The following is a 15,142-nucleotide window of genomic DNA, read 5'->3' as shown; positions in this document are numbered from 1 at the left end:
AGGGCATGGCAGGAAATATTATCTCACATTATTACTGCTGATAATGAGTCATCCAAACATATTAGGATGACTCATTATCATCCTAATATGATAATATTAGTCCATCCATGCAAGAAGTCCTGTGGATCTATGCAGCTTCAAGGTATAAAAGTGTTTCTGGTCCAAACCAGACAAAACTCAAAATGTCAGAAGAATCTAAAATGTCGACATGTTAAAAGGAAATATAATGAATACATAAACATTTAAGGTAACTTTCTGCATGTGAAACAGCAGTAATTGTAACTCTTCACTCATTTACTCACAACAAAAGTGAAATAATCATTAATCGAACATAAATAAAAGAAAATATTTTGACTTACTGTTGTTTCATTTGTGTCAAGCTGTCCTAAATTACCCAGTCGTATGTCTTATCCAGCCTTCTTTGGACATTTAACCACCAAACCTTTGATCCTTTTCAACACACTAGTGTTTCCTCTCCTCTGTTTTTATTGTCCAGCATGCCTCCTGCCGTAGGTTTACACTTGGTTGCCTTGGTGACAGTCAGACAAGCAGGCAGGACTTTTAAATGCCAGGAGGCAGTTTGTTGCCTGACATTAAAACAAGTTCAGACCTAGAACTATTCATGTTTATTATTATTATTATTATTTGTTAATAACTTTGTAGTGATTTTTGCCTTTGTGAACATGATTCATCTTTAAAGAAACAAGTATTGTTGGTTGTACTGTTTGATTTATTTTATTTATAATGTTATTAAAACAGAACTCCTCTACAGTTGTCACTAACTGGAAAATTATAGAGGCCAACTTGATGTAATGTTAACATGGGTGTTATCTGCGGATACAGCCCCCATACACCAGCCCCTAGTGTCCATTTGTGGAGTGACAGTTTCATGCAGGTTTATTTTACAGGTTGCCTCTTGGTTTAATACTAACTCTTAGAAAAAGGAGATGTTGGACATGACGTAGCTGTGAACTCCACACTAGTTCAGCAGGTTTCGCAGCTTCACCAAGCGATCAGGTGTGATGTGGTTGCCTCGCAGTGAGTCACACCCATGATGTAATTTAACACTACAGGGTGAATGTGTCCAAATTTGGTGTTTGGTCGTGGAACACAGGTGTTTTGTTCTATTTTCTTTGTGTAGTTAATACAAACCTTCACAGTCTACTTTGCCACCTTCCAGCAGAAACCCTTTTTGACCTTGTGTTCCTCTTTTTTCTTTCAGAATCCTCCCGACTCACCTTATTTGTGAGGTCTGGAATGAGAGAATCGCTCCTTTCACAAGGTTCCGACTTCCTGTCAGTGGGAGATGATTTGACAGGTTTGAGTTTTTCCTTTTTTTTGGTGTCTGTGAGATTCTTCTGTAGTACTGAGGCTTTGACATTGTAAAGTCACACAAAGGCTTTTGGCAGAGAAAAAAAACATAAAAGGCCAAGCACATGAGTCATCTTTAGACCTTTTTGCAAATGAATACATCTTTTCACCTTGGACTCAAAGTGAAACTCAGATATCTGTTTTACATTTTGAACAAACACAGAAAAACCCTATATTTGCACCTTAATTAGCTGGAAAAGCCCTCAAGTGAAAATTATAGTGATTATGTTGTTATTACTACAGCATAGGTTCAGAAGATTAGCATCAATCTTCCTGAACAGTAATGTGATCAAACTAACAGAATTAAGATAAATTGGCATCTTATTTGTGTCACAGGAAAGTACCAGTAGCCTGAACAAAACAAAATGACTACATGGAAAGTGGCGCTGTATCGCTGCATATGGCCACTAGATGGCGGTGGCGCACAACTTTGAAATCTGAAATCCCACAAATGTCACCTGTTCTCGCACAGGTCGACCCTCTGTAAGAATGTTTAAAGGAGCTGTTTGTGTTGCGCTATAAAACTTTATAACTTTGTTTTTTCCACTTAATGATAAAAAGCAACATTGATAATACTGTGTAATAGTAGAAATAGTGATTTAAGTACTTCCACAACACTAAATCATTCTAAAAACATAACTTAATGGTTAACTTAGTGATTTTTTTTTCTGTTTTACAATAGCTTTTAGTCCGTTTCAGCTGCTGGGTATTTTATAACCATTTAAAATGCATAGTTTATTGTTTATGTAAAGTTTGGCGCAGTCCGCTCTGTGCGCTCCCGTGTGCCCTATCAGCCAATAGAAAAGTACCATAGGGCGTCCAGTGCCTCCTCCCTCGCTTCCCCTCTCTGCACTGTAACGTGTTTGGGTCTGTCCTGTGTCCCCGCAGCTCACCCGCAGCCGTGTCCTCGGGAGAAGCAGTGAACCCTCACACAGTCTCTCAGATCCGCCGGTCCCAGGCTTGCGCGTCCCGTTGCGCACAGCAGCAGCAGCCGCCGCCGCAGCAACAGAAGCAGCAGCAGCCCAAACTCTGGAATTCTATTTTTAAACCCCTGGACGGCTCGTTGGAAAGAAAGCTCCAACTTTACGACTCAATATGTTTCACGTCTGTATGACATACGGTCGGTGACAGGAGAACTCGGGGGAGTTGAGTTTCAGCAGGAACACGGACGAGTCTTGGCTCTCCCCCGAGCAGTTTGCGCCAGGTTGATACGTTGGAGGCTTGTGTTGATTGATCGCACGGTCGCGTTACGTGGATTTCTCAAGCAAGCAGTCACTTGTGATGGTACCAATTACTGTGTGAGCTCCTGTTAGTCCGCCTTCCCTTCACTTTCCTTCCCTCCAAAACTTCAAGTCAAGTGGATCGTGTGGAGAGCGGCAGGATGGGTTCGCAGACCGGCTCAGCTCTGCAGAAACAGACGCTCCTGTGGTTCATCATAGGTGAGTCTCACTCAGTGCCTGCACTAATGTGATTAAATGTTGTGAATACAGTGTGACGTGAGTTTGGGAGCTTTATAAAATAATGAAACTTAAATCATTCACTTTTACAGAAACAGAAATATATATCTTATAATTAGCCTATGTCTTAGTTTGAGCAGTTGTGAAGGTGAAGAAGTTACAGGCAGCAATAAAAATCTGTCATTGGCCTGATAATAAAATGATTTAATAAGTGTATTGTTGTTTAGTCCATAAAATCCTTTACCAGTTTATCATAAAAAAATACCATGCAGCTTTGTTATGGTAAGAAATCAAAATAATTATAGGATTAGCAGAGGGACCAACCCACCCTGTGTGCAGCATAAACACAGTAATCTCTGTTTAAACTGGAGCATAGCTGAGCTGTTAGGAGGTGTTGTGTTTTCACCATGGATGTGCAGCCAGTGGAAGGTGTGAGGAAGCCGGCTGGCACACTTACTCTAAGCAGACATCTTAAAGAGAAAGGAAGGCATGCACAGCAGAAAAACTGATTTAAGAATAGGTGGATAAACTTTTTGTATAGTTGCATCATTGTCTCATAATGACTTTTTAGAAACTTGTCTTTTATTTTGAAATATTCTCCTGAACTAATTTGTAAATGTGTTATTCCATCCATCCTATACACCTTAATATAAGTCAGCTGATGTCTGGCCACATGCTGACCTGGCAAAATGACCATGAGGCATAGGAGGTAGACTTTTCACTCATGAATACATCTTCATAGTTACACTAGTGTTCTGTTAATGTGACATTCAGATAAAGCTCTTCCTGCGTTGTGTATCTAAATCACCTATATATAATCTGTCTGTATCTTTTGAAGATTACGATTTATAATTAAATGATGGATTTTATGTGATAAGAAAATGTCAAATAGACCTATATTAGCATAAGATAAGGAGGGATTTGATAGAAACATGGTTGGCATGCATAAGCACAGGTTATATAATGTTCATTCATACTTCACATAATGGGAAAAATGATGTCTGCGGTTTAAATTCCATGTAATTTCTGTACATTCCTTTTATGACATATAATGGAGATGTCTGGTAAAAATATAAAAACGTACAAAAAAAGACTTTATAAGACATTTCCCTGTCCTTCTGCTGTTTATTGCAATTACAAGATGAAAAAATACATTTTTATTTTATATATATATATATATATATATATATATATATATATATATATATATATATATATATATATATATATATATTACAGCATTTACTGTCTATATTTATGACAAACTTCAGTCCTACACAGACTTCAGTGATGTTTCATGGACATGCATAATGTGTTCCACTGCTGAAACAGTCAAACATTAGGTACCTTTATCATGATATAACTGATGTAAAGGCTCAGAAATATACAGAATAGTTTTATTATTCATCCAGTCATGTGGTAAATACCATAGAAGTATCAGCTAAGAGCCTAACCAGAAAACAGTTGTGTGCTGCTTAATATTCTTTGAGATTTTTTTTAAGACATGCTGTCCAACCGCCTCAGTGTTTAGTCCTCTTCCCAACGGAACCAGCCGGGAGCGGAAAGCAGGGCTGTTAGGTGATACTGAGTAAATATGGGGGATAGCTATGCATGTCTGCTGCTGCCTGCAGGACAACAACACGATCAGCTCCACGGACAGTTGTGCAGGAAATTCAAAGTTATTGTGATTTCTAGAGCTGTCGGTTTTTAGAAAGTTACAGCGATAAACATTTCTGTTCTAGTGTTTTAACATCGTGGAGACTTATGTAAAAGTGCTCTGACCTGCACGGGTTAAAACATGCAGTTAGAAATACTGCAACAACAATACAAACTGCTGTGCACTGTACACACTGTGACACTTCAGCTAAGGTGTTCCGGCAAGCTTCCTCTGCTGTATTGCCCTTTGTTTCCTGTTACAAAGGCTCCACGTAGGTGGTCTGTATTTACAAAGAGAGAAAGTTATGAGTCATCACAGTAAAACCTGGCAGCCTCATTACTGTTTCACCATATGCTCATTTAAAAACACAAGTTTTACTCTTTAAAAGTCACTTTTTAATGAGCATTTTACATCCTTGTATCCCCAAATAATTATCTCTACTCAGATCTGTCTGATACAAATCAAACTAACCGCTGCTGCTGAAGTCATCGTGATCATTTGTCCCATGAAAGAAGCGGCTTCTATAGTTTTGTTTTTGTCCAAAGAGAGCAGAATGGATAATAGAAAAAGGAGCCTATCACTTATTCTGATAGATATAAAGGGATTGGCACAGAGACGCTTTAATCCTCTTTCTCTCGCACCATTGTCTTTTATCTGACAGCTCAGGATTCAGTTTGAATTCATTTGAAATATTTCACACACAGAAGGAGTGACAAAGGAGAAAAACACTTTGTGGAAGAACTCAGGGGAAAACAAACGGTAATTCTGACTATTTGTTTATAATGACTATTTTACAGATTATTTACAGTTTAGGTGGAACAGTGTGGGTCATACAAGCACAGCGAGCATCCACCATTAGAAACATAAACCTGGTCCAGGGGAACACAATAGAGAGAATTTTAAGATGATTCTGCTAACTCAGTCTATGATTAGACAGTGACACAACAGTGACTGTACACGGGTCATATGATTAAGGTAACAGTTAATTGGGCGTCATTTCTTGGGGGATGTGAGGAATCGTTGATCGAATGTGTTTAGTTGTGAGGATGTGAAGCAACGAAGAACTTTCACTTTCCTTTTTCTTTTGGTAAATATCTGTCTGATTAGGAACTAATCCTTTGCACAATCCTTATCTGTGTTTTTTTTTTTTTAACTGGGCAACAAAACACATTAATATCACTCATAGTCATGGGGTCAGGTGTTTACTGGCTCAGGCTCTGACTGAGAGTCATGGAGAGTTGGCACATGGGCAGAGAGGAGTCTGACCATGTTAAAAAAATAGCGCTATAAGCCATAATTTCCGTCGGTGCTGTGTGCCTGGAGGAAACGTGCAAATGTGTAACTTAATAATGAGAAGACTAGATGATGTAGGCAGTGATGAATGAGGTGATAATGTTCTTTGGATGCATCTCCACAAGCCTTTCACATTAAAAGTCATTTGATCTATCATTAAAATGATGTATTATCACAAGCTTAGCCGTGACTTTGTGATAGGATGGTATTGGATTCAAAGAGCTTGCATAATACAAATGTTGTCCTTTTACATTAGTGCATTTCCACAGTTTTTCCCCCAGCACTGACAGGAGACAAGATACAGGCTTTTTGATGATAAAATGCTACATACTTCTTAACCAGATAAGCGCTTGTTGCCTCAGTGTGGAATGACAGTTACTTTTCCAGTCATTTGGCTGACGTCCTGCAGCCCCAGCAGACATGATACTGTATTTTTTAAAAGCAACAAGATAGCTGAGAGAGAGAGAGAGAGAGAGAGAGAGAGAGAGAGAGAAATAGCACATCAACTGACCTCCCTTTGCTGCAGATTTTCAAGAGTCTGTGATGTTCCCGGGTAGAGACGGTAATGTTAATTTTTCTGTCAGGTCTCTGCTCCAGTCCCCTTGATAAGCTCTGAACTATCTAGAGAACATGGCCATATTTCGTGAAAGGAACTGGGCTGGTGCTGTCTGCGTTCTGCTCGGACAGAGTGTGTATTTCTGTTGTGAAGGACTCGAGGGGACGTTTTTTAAGAAGCTTCATAAATCAGTAGAGAGGGAGGAGGGAGAGATGGTGGGGTGGGGGGGCAAAGAGAGCTAGAATTGCTCTAACAAGACAGAAAGAGATAAATGAGGTAGGTGGGGCTGGATGGCGAAAGCTTTAATAGCGCTGATATATAACTGTGTTTTTGTATGGTGTTCATGTGTGTTTACGTGCATCCTGTGAGACGGACCCGCCCACCAGACTGTGGCTAATTAGATAGATGGTGAACTGAGAGATAAAAGAAGAGGACAGCTAACAAAAGTAGCTCTGACCCTTTTTGATGGAGCTGTTTTCCATTTTGTAACATAAGATAACCTCCTCTGTGCATCCACTTCCACTCAACTCCATCTTTTCTTCAGAGACTTCCCTATTACAGGGCGGTGAGGATAACTTATCTAGTGAGTGAGCAGAGTCCACAAAAGAAGGTTCAAATAATGAGCCAAGGTCCAGCTTTTGCAGCGCAGTTAGCAGTTTCACCTCACTTAGATCAATATGGATCAAAATGGCTCCTAGCTTTGCCTTAAAGAGCCTATTCATTTGTGAAATTAGTCGGCTCAGAGGTCCAGGCATAATTTGGGAGCAGCCTGACACTGTTTTAAGGATAGAAAGAGTAAGTGGTGTCTGGCATCACACAGGCTAACACAGACTCTGATTAAGTCATTTATTTAGTCCCAGATCACTGGTGGTGCTGAGGACAAATGTCGCTCTTGTTAGAAACCAACCGTTTTCTGTGTGTGTGTGTGTGTGTGTTTGCAAAATCTCTGCAAAAAGATTGGTGATGACATTCAGTGTTAAAATTCCTCTCAACACTCGCAACTATAACTTCAAGGTAAAGTAAAAGTGAAGTGAATGAAGCACATTTATAGGGAGAGAATGCAAAATGCTGATTCTGGTTCTATGATTGAAACACACAAAAACAGGTTCATTTCATTTTTTTTATATACTTGAGCAAGCAAGGGGACAAAAGTCTCATATGGGGGGTCATCCATTCAAAAGACATTTGTGTTTTTGTTCCCCTAGGGTGGTCAATCACTGACTGTTTGTATTTCCAATTAATCACATGATTGTCCAACTTGCAAATTAATCACACACTCTACTACATAAAATCCATATGTATCTGTGGTTCACACAATAAGCTTATCCTAAAAAGTATCATGGGTTTTTTTTCCAACAAAGTCCAACAAAGAATCCCCTCAGAGAGCTCTTATCTTACCTAAAAATTCTTAGGAAGGACTCTTAGCTTAGAACATTCTCTGAGGGACTCTGAGGAGCAGACTGAAAGTTTGAGTTTAGTGAGGAGGCGTAGGGGACCCTGTTGCTGTGACGCATTGTTTTAGGAGATGTGATTGGTTGACAGGAAAATCATGAGTATATGTTCCTAAAAATATAAACAGCATGAGTGTGACAGACATGAAGTCTTTTAATCTCAAATGATGATGTGATCATAAACACAATAGCTTGAAAGTAATTGTTCTAGCTGTTCTAGTCTGTTTGAAAGAGGCGCTGGTTGGTGCAGATTTACCTGCAAACAACATGGAAACAGGTTGAAGAATGTGAAAACCAAAGTGATCGATGTCTTGTAATCTAAGATTAGGTCAACCACAAACATTATGCCCGCTCCATCTAATCTGTAGCGTTTTTATAGCTCAGTCATTCATAGTTTGGAGAAGGTTTCTCCTCTCTGTCGCTCTGCCATGTCCTCTCTGTTTAAGGAACTCTCAAGCCTTAAAAGTCGTCCTCTCTACTCGTAAAAGTTTTTTCTTTTTACCTTAAGACCTGTCTTAAGGGCTAAGATGTTTCAGAATTTTCTTAGAAAGTCACCACTTAGGGAAACTCTTAGCGCTAAGAATGTTTAATACGGCCCCTGGCGCACTTTTGTAGTCTAGGGTGCATGACAAATGTGTTGTTTGAAGTAGGACTGGTCACCATGGTATCCAAAAAAATAGACAATTTTTGCAGTAGGAACAATTTTGATTATGTGTTAAATCATTTGTTTCATTTTTTTGTTGTGTGTGTTTCAGCACATGTTCCATAATAAAAACTAAACTAAAAAGCTATAACTTCTGAACATAACCCTTGTTCCTCCTCAAAATCCAAGACATCAGCCTCAGCCACTGAGGAACACAGAGCTGATTTTACAGCCCATTTGTCTGGGCCCCTGCTCTCATATATTACGTTTAACCTTACATAACAGCGTCGTAGTGAGCCTGTCACAGCCGTTCATTCAACCAGTGCATCAAGCTGGAATTTTCTTTGAGGATTTTTTTATTTATTTTTTTTTCTCCTTTTGCATTTCTGCTTCACATGTTGACTTGTCGAAGTGGTTGCATCCAGGATCAACATGTAAAACATCTGCGTCTGTCACGTCATCATTAGACAAAGAAGAAACCCGATATGAAGCAGCATATTTCTTTATATTCAGCTCTATTCATTGTTGTTATATGTTGTCGACTATAGAAAGCCCCTATGCCTGGCTCCTGAGCAAGCACTTCAGGTGACAGTGTCAAGAAAAAAACTCAGAACCCTGCTCACACTCTCAATGAAGCTACTTGTCTCCAAAAAAACAGCGAGAAAGGTCCTGAAAGCTGCGGGGGTGTGTAGCGAGTGTTGGTGTGTTGTGTGTAGAGACTCCTGAGTGTTGTGTGTGAGCAGTATGAGCACACGTGTTTAATGGAAGCAGCATTGTGTGAGTGTATTCTGACGCTATGCTCTGACACCATGTGTTACAGTGGGAAAGTAAGAATAAGTGTACACAGTAATGCTGCGTGTGCACATTTTGGTGACTTGGACTTACTCTGACGTACTCTGCCCGAATCAGCAGCTACTGAGAGTCTTACCACACTGTGGCAAGGCTGACAAGTCACAGCCTACCGGGCAAGCTGCGTCTGTCAGCACAACTGAATGGCAGCCTCCAGAACTAACCTTGCCTTTGCGAGGCAACAGTGGTCTGTTGGACAGGTCTACAGGATGGACTGGGTTTAGCCTTTAGCTGGGAATGAGCTGCTGCTGTTTGAGGCAGCCATGATGATTCTCTGGTGATCCTGCTGACAGATGGAGCTTATTTGTTTACTTTATTTGAGACACAATATTGTGATGTAAGGACTACGAGATACGACTGTACGTATTCTTAAACATTAGTGGCTCGGTGGTGGTTTCTGTGAAGCCTTACCACCATCTGTCCTTACCCTAACCCTAAACCTAACCACACTTTAAAGTTCATTCCTTTTAAAGGCTGTCTGAATTCTTGAGTGTGTGCCTCCTCTTTCCACCATGTCTGAACACAGTTGTGTTCTCTAGCATTGTCTCTAGAAATCTCTGCATGGGGATTATTTACAGTAGAGTAATTACATTAGTATAGATTCTAATGGCTGAATCTGCATTTCACATCATCCTCCTGTGTTCATTACTGCTATAGTCTTTTATTTTATTTAAATCATGCCTGTACGTCTCAGGTCAGTCATTATCAATGCCTAGTCCCAGGTGTCAGTATAAAAGCACATCTCCCCATCACAGCACATCACATCCTTCCTCCTTCTGCTCCACAGACTGTATGTCTTGTTTCACACTGTCCCTGCTCACAGTGGCAGCTACAGGCCGAGCACTAGTGGCTGCCCCTGCCTTAGGTCATCTGAAAGGTCTGCGATGAGGAATCTCACACATCATAGGATGAACAGTCTTCCATACTGAACCTATTTTTCTATTAAAATCTATATCTATTTTAAAATGGGTATTTATAGCAATTACTGGAGGGAGGAGGGGCTCAGACATTGGGACATCCATTCTTCACGCAGCCAGGATCTGTCCCTAACAGACAAAGTCCTGTGGCTCTGATTACCGAGCTGATCAGTGGGAGCAGCTCATGGCTTCTGGATACAGAAATGGCCAGAAGAAGTGACACTAAAAAGTCTTATGCTGCAGTTGTGACATTTTTAGGCATGCTCGTAGCATAGTTATACAGAGGAAAATGTCAGTCTGTTGTCACTATGAGTACAACTAAAATATTTACATTGACCATCTGCAGAGGAAGGGTCGAACTGATTGTGTTGATGCCTTTGTTGACTTTTTCTGTTGAATTTATATAGGACATTTGTGGTTATAGTTGTAGTGAAATAATTGGACAGTATGTTTTTTTTTTTATTCAGACATTCATTAGCATCATAGGCTTGGTTCCTACATCCACACTTCTACTTGTTACTTTTAGTGCATGACATACAACAAAGTAACAGTTGCATTCTGCTGTTAAATTGTACCCTTGGCAGCCTCATGTTGTGACATAGTGTGACAATCAAAGTGGTCCAATGTGCCTTTAGGACACATGGTCTCAGTAGCAGCCACCTCATAGATGGTGCCACACTTCTAAGTCATTGAGCGACACACCTGTAATGGTGTATCGGTGTAATGTTAGCGAGCAATTGCTTGTTTATCTTTGTACGTCTTTAACCTCCAGGTTGTGTGTTTTATGCAGTAGTTGCGTGCAGTAATCAAAGCTAAAGGTGGTCCAATGAAATATTAGAGTGTCTGACCTATTTCTTTTGGTTACTGTTTTTTGTCCAGGCAGTGTATAAACATCTGAACACATTCTGTTCAGTTTTCATTCCTTCCCTGACTGATTGTCCCTGATTGTTTTGTGTTTCCTGTTATATTTTGAAATCCATGTTCCCCCTTGTATTGTGTGTCTTACTTCCTTGTGTTTCCCGCCTTTGAGATCGCCCTAATGTGTCTCACCTGTGTCTTGTTCTCCTCTTGTATTTAAGTCCTGTGTTTCCCTTTGTCTTTGTCAGACCGTCAGTTTTTTCACAGTGCTGTGTCCTAGGTGTTCCTCTGTGCTGCCAAGTCCTCCTGTGTGTTCTTGTCCTCCCTTTTGCATCTCCTTTGTTGTTTGGTTTGTTAGTTGCTTTTTACTCTATTGGTTTGTACTTTGTGTTTTGGGGGTTTACGTGTTTTGGATTTTGGTTTGTTTTATTAAAAGCCCCCTTTTAGTTCACCTCAGCCTGCCTTCATGTCTGTACCTGAAACCTAACACAACTGAAGCAACTGATGTGAAAATCTGCAGTTAAAAGACACTTGTACAAATGCTGCAGAATGTATTTGGTATATTTTCTATTATACATATAGTCATCTTTGTGTGACATAAATATAAAGCATGTGTGTTAATGTAAAGAATATATTTATTTTAAAACTAAGTTTGCATTTGGTCCGTCTTTGGTAGATTTGTTAGTGCACCATAGTCTGTGGTTCTCACTATGTGTGGTATGAAGGGTATTCAAGGAACTGTTTGACTGCATGTGTAGGGGACTGCTAAAGAATGTGCCCAGCCAATCTTTCCCCAGCTGAAAAGCTTTTAAATAATACATCAGGTCTCACCACACATCGTCCGAGGTCAGGGATTTGAACTAGTGACCTTTAATTTCTGCTCTCTGTTTGTCAGTGGCTCAGTGCGTCGTGCAGATGAGAATTCAACAACCTCTTCATCAATGGAAATTCTTTCATGTAGGTTCAAAGCCACTCGTGGAGGATTTTTCTTTACATATTTTAAGTAAAAAATCAATTTTTAATACACACTAGATCACTAATTGGCCTTCCATTAGTGTTTTTTCTTTTTCCATGCTGCCTGTGATGCACAATTTAGCAATTTACTAAGAGATTTAGTGTCAGATCGAGCAGGGTGGTGCAGAAAATCCTAAAATAGACTAAATGAAGACAGCAGATTTTGTACATTCGACAAAATCAGAACATGTAATTGCAGTTAAGGTGTCAGTAACACCATGGAATCAAAGGTAGTTGGTTGTCATTGTGGTTCCACTGCAAGAGTGGAATAAAACCTATAATCCGGGGGCTTTATATTTTCACTTTGTCAGTGCTGATAGACCTGATAGACCCGACAGACCTGAGCAGTAGCTTTAATAACACACCGCATCTCCTCTGTTTCAATCTTCACACTGTAGCTGCTGGTAAATGTAGACAAATAGCCAGCAGCTCCTCTGTAATCACCTCATTTAGCAGCTCATCAGTCTGTGACCAGCCTGCTTCATATATCATTCTGGACTCAGGTAACAGCCACTAAACCTTCAGAGGTGTAATACTGCCTTTCCACTGTTATTCTCATATGGAAATGAAGAGATTAATAAAAACACTTATCCTCCTCTTCCACCGCTCTCCATCAGCTTGATGTGGCTAAATGAAAATCACTTAATGTCATCAATGAGTATTTTATTTGTTCGTTTTGTTTTATTTTGCCTTTTTATGTTTGTGCTATTTATTGTAAATGTGAAAAGACAACATAAACCTACTGAATGAAATAACTAAGGTTTAAACCTGGCAGGGGCCTTTCTGCGTGGAGTTTGCACATACTCCCTGTGCCTGTGTGGGATTCCTATGGCTTCCGCTCACATACATACACACATACCACACAGACATGCAAGTTAGGTTTATTGAGAAACCCCCCTCCTGTGACACTGTAGCAGGACAAAGCGGGTTCAGAAAATGGATGGATGGAAAATTTTTTCCAGCATTTTCTGCATATTAGTGGGATTGTGGCAAAAACTATGTACATCCAAGAGTGTGTTGTAGCATTTTTAATAAAATACCTCCCCAGATATGAACAGAATTCAATATGGTGTATGGGTATTTTTGACTCGAAAAGGTCCTCTGACACATCAAGTCAACATCTGACACTGGTATTATGTATCTTACAGTGTAAACACACCTTAGACATGGGCCCTGGTTCTTCTCAGTCTTACACTATCCATCCAAACCATCCATTCATTTTTTGAATCCAGTTTGTCCTGCAGTAAAGGATCCAAGGGGGCTGGAGTGTATCCCAGCCGTCAATGGGCGAGAGGCAGGGTACACTGTGGACCCTGCTAACATAAAGAGACAAATAGCCAGTCACAATAACACCTATGGCCAATATAAAGCACCCAGTTAAGGAAGCCAGAGTTCCTGGGAAAAAATCCACACAGTAAGGCACCAGGCTTACCGGGAACCTTCATTAATGTGCTGATGATGCTCGGAATTATACATTTGATTTTTCTTTGGTAGAATTTAATGCTTCTCTGGAAAAAGCAAAGAAAAATAGTGGAAAATTCAATGAGATAAGCATTAGAATGTCTGAAGTCTCTGATAGTACCATAACCATAAAGAAGTGGTTATAAGAAAACACCCATAAATGGATCAATAATACGTTTGAGCAAATTCAACATGTGGAATGAATAACATCAAAATAAGACCTTATGTCCCCATATGGAATAGCTCCTTATTATCTCCACATAAATCTGTTATATAGCTGGTCACGACTGGTGTGTGTGCCTATGTATCTGTGTGCGTGTGTGTTTGTTTATGCTTTTGTTGTATACAGTATGTGTGTGCAAAGCAGTAACCCAGTTACAGTTTTCACCATCACGCCTCAGCAGCTAATGAGCAGCATTCAGGCGCTGCTAGTTAATGAAGCATGTGTGAATGTGCATGTATATCACTGTGTACGTGTGATATGTGTGTGTATGCGTGTAAATGTGTTCGTGCCCTGTCCATAGTGGGATGGCCATTAGCAATTATGTAGGTGCCATGGAGCCAACACGTATTTCAGCACCTTAGTATTCTAAGCCACACACACACAAAACACAAAAGATCCAGCACACACAACCTCACACATATAGTGAACACATTCATGTCATGTACAAAGTGAACCACATATTCTCTGGTGTCTGTGCCCTTGAGCGAGACACCTAATGCTTTGTTAGCATCAAGTGTCAACAAGGGAAGCTGTGGTTGTTTATCAATGCTGTATTTATTCAGCTGCTGTAAGTAACCTGTGTGTAATAAATTGAAAAACTGTCAAACTTATTACAGCTACAGTCATGTTTAAAGGTTAGTACTGCCTCTTTTAACTCTTATGTTTTTTTTAATCTTAGTATTAGGCAACCTGAAGTAATGGTTTCCTGTATGATATACTGACTTTTTTTCTCACAATAAAAAGACATTGCTAAAAAAAATCCTCCCCTTCATTCACTGAATATTCACTGCTCAAAAAATAAAGGGAACACTTCAACAGCACAATGTAACCCCAGGTCAGTCACACTTCTGTGAAACCAGCCTGTCCAGTTAGGATCAACACTGATTGTGAATCAGTTTCAGCTGCTGTTGTGCAAATGGAACAGACAACAGGTGGAAATGAGGCAGTTATCAAGACAGCCCTATAAAGGAGAGGTTCTGCAGGTGCTGACCACAGACCATTTCTCTGCTCTCATCCTTTCTGCCTGATGTTTGATCACTTTTGCATTTTGTCAGTGCTCTCAGCCCTAGAGGGAGCATGAGGCGGTGTCTACAACCCACACAAGTTGCTCAGGTAGTGCAGCTCATCCAGGATGGCACATCAATGAGATCTGTGGCAAAAAGCATGGAGAAGATACCAGGAGACAGGCCAGTACATCAGGAGATGTGGAGGGAGCTGTAGGAGGGCAACAACCCAGCAGCAGGACTGCTACCTCCTGCTTTGTGCAAGGAGGAGCAGGAGGAGCACTGCCAGAGCCCTGCAACAAGACCTCCAGCAGGCCACTAATATGCATGTGTCTGCTCAAACTGTCAGAAACAGACTCCATGAGGGTGGTATGAGGGCCCGACGTCT

General features: G+C 40.3%; 1 protein-coding gene across 2 annotated transcripts in view; it reads left to right on the top strand.

The window, feature by feature from the left end:
* Positions 1 to 2,244: 2,244 nt before the first annotated feature.
* Positions 2,245 to 15,142, top strand: part of ramp1 (receptor activity modifying protein 1) — a 62,742-nt gene continuing 49,844 nt past the window's right edge. For both annotated transcript variants that reach the window (XM_028393515.1, XM_028393514.1), the window contains exon 1: positions 2,245 to 2,810. In XM_028393515.1, the coding sequence (XP_028249316.1) occupies positions 2,753 to 2,810 (58 nt within the window). In that variant the 5' untranslated portion in view covers positions 2,245 to 2,752. The remainder of the gene's footprint in view (positions 2,811 to 15,142) is intronic.

The sequence above is a fragment of the Parambassis ranga genome, chromosome 21, assembly GCF_900634625.1.
Source record: "Parambassis ranga chromosome 21, fParRan2.1, whole genome shotgun sequence".
In the NCBI taxonomy this organism is placed as follows: Eukaryota; Metazoa; Chordata; class Actinopteri; family Ambassidae; genus Parambassis; species Parambassis ranga.
The sequence above is the reverse complement of the archived record's forward strand: the minus strand, read 5'-3'. Positions and strand labels throughout refer to the sequence as shown.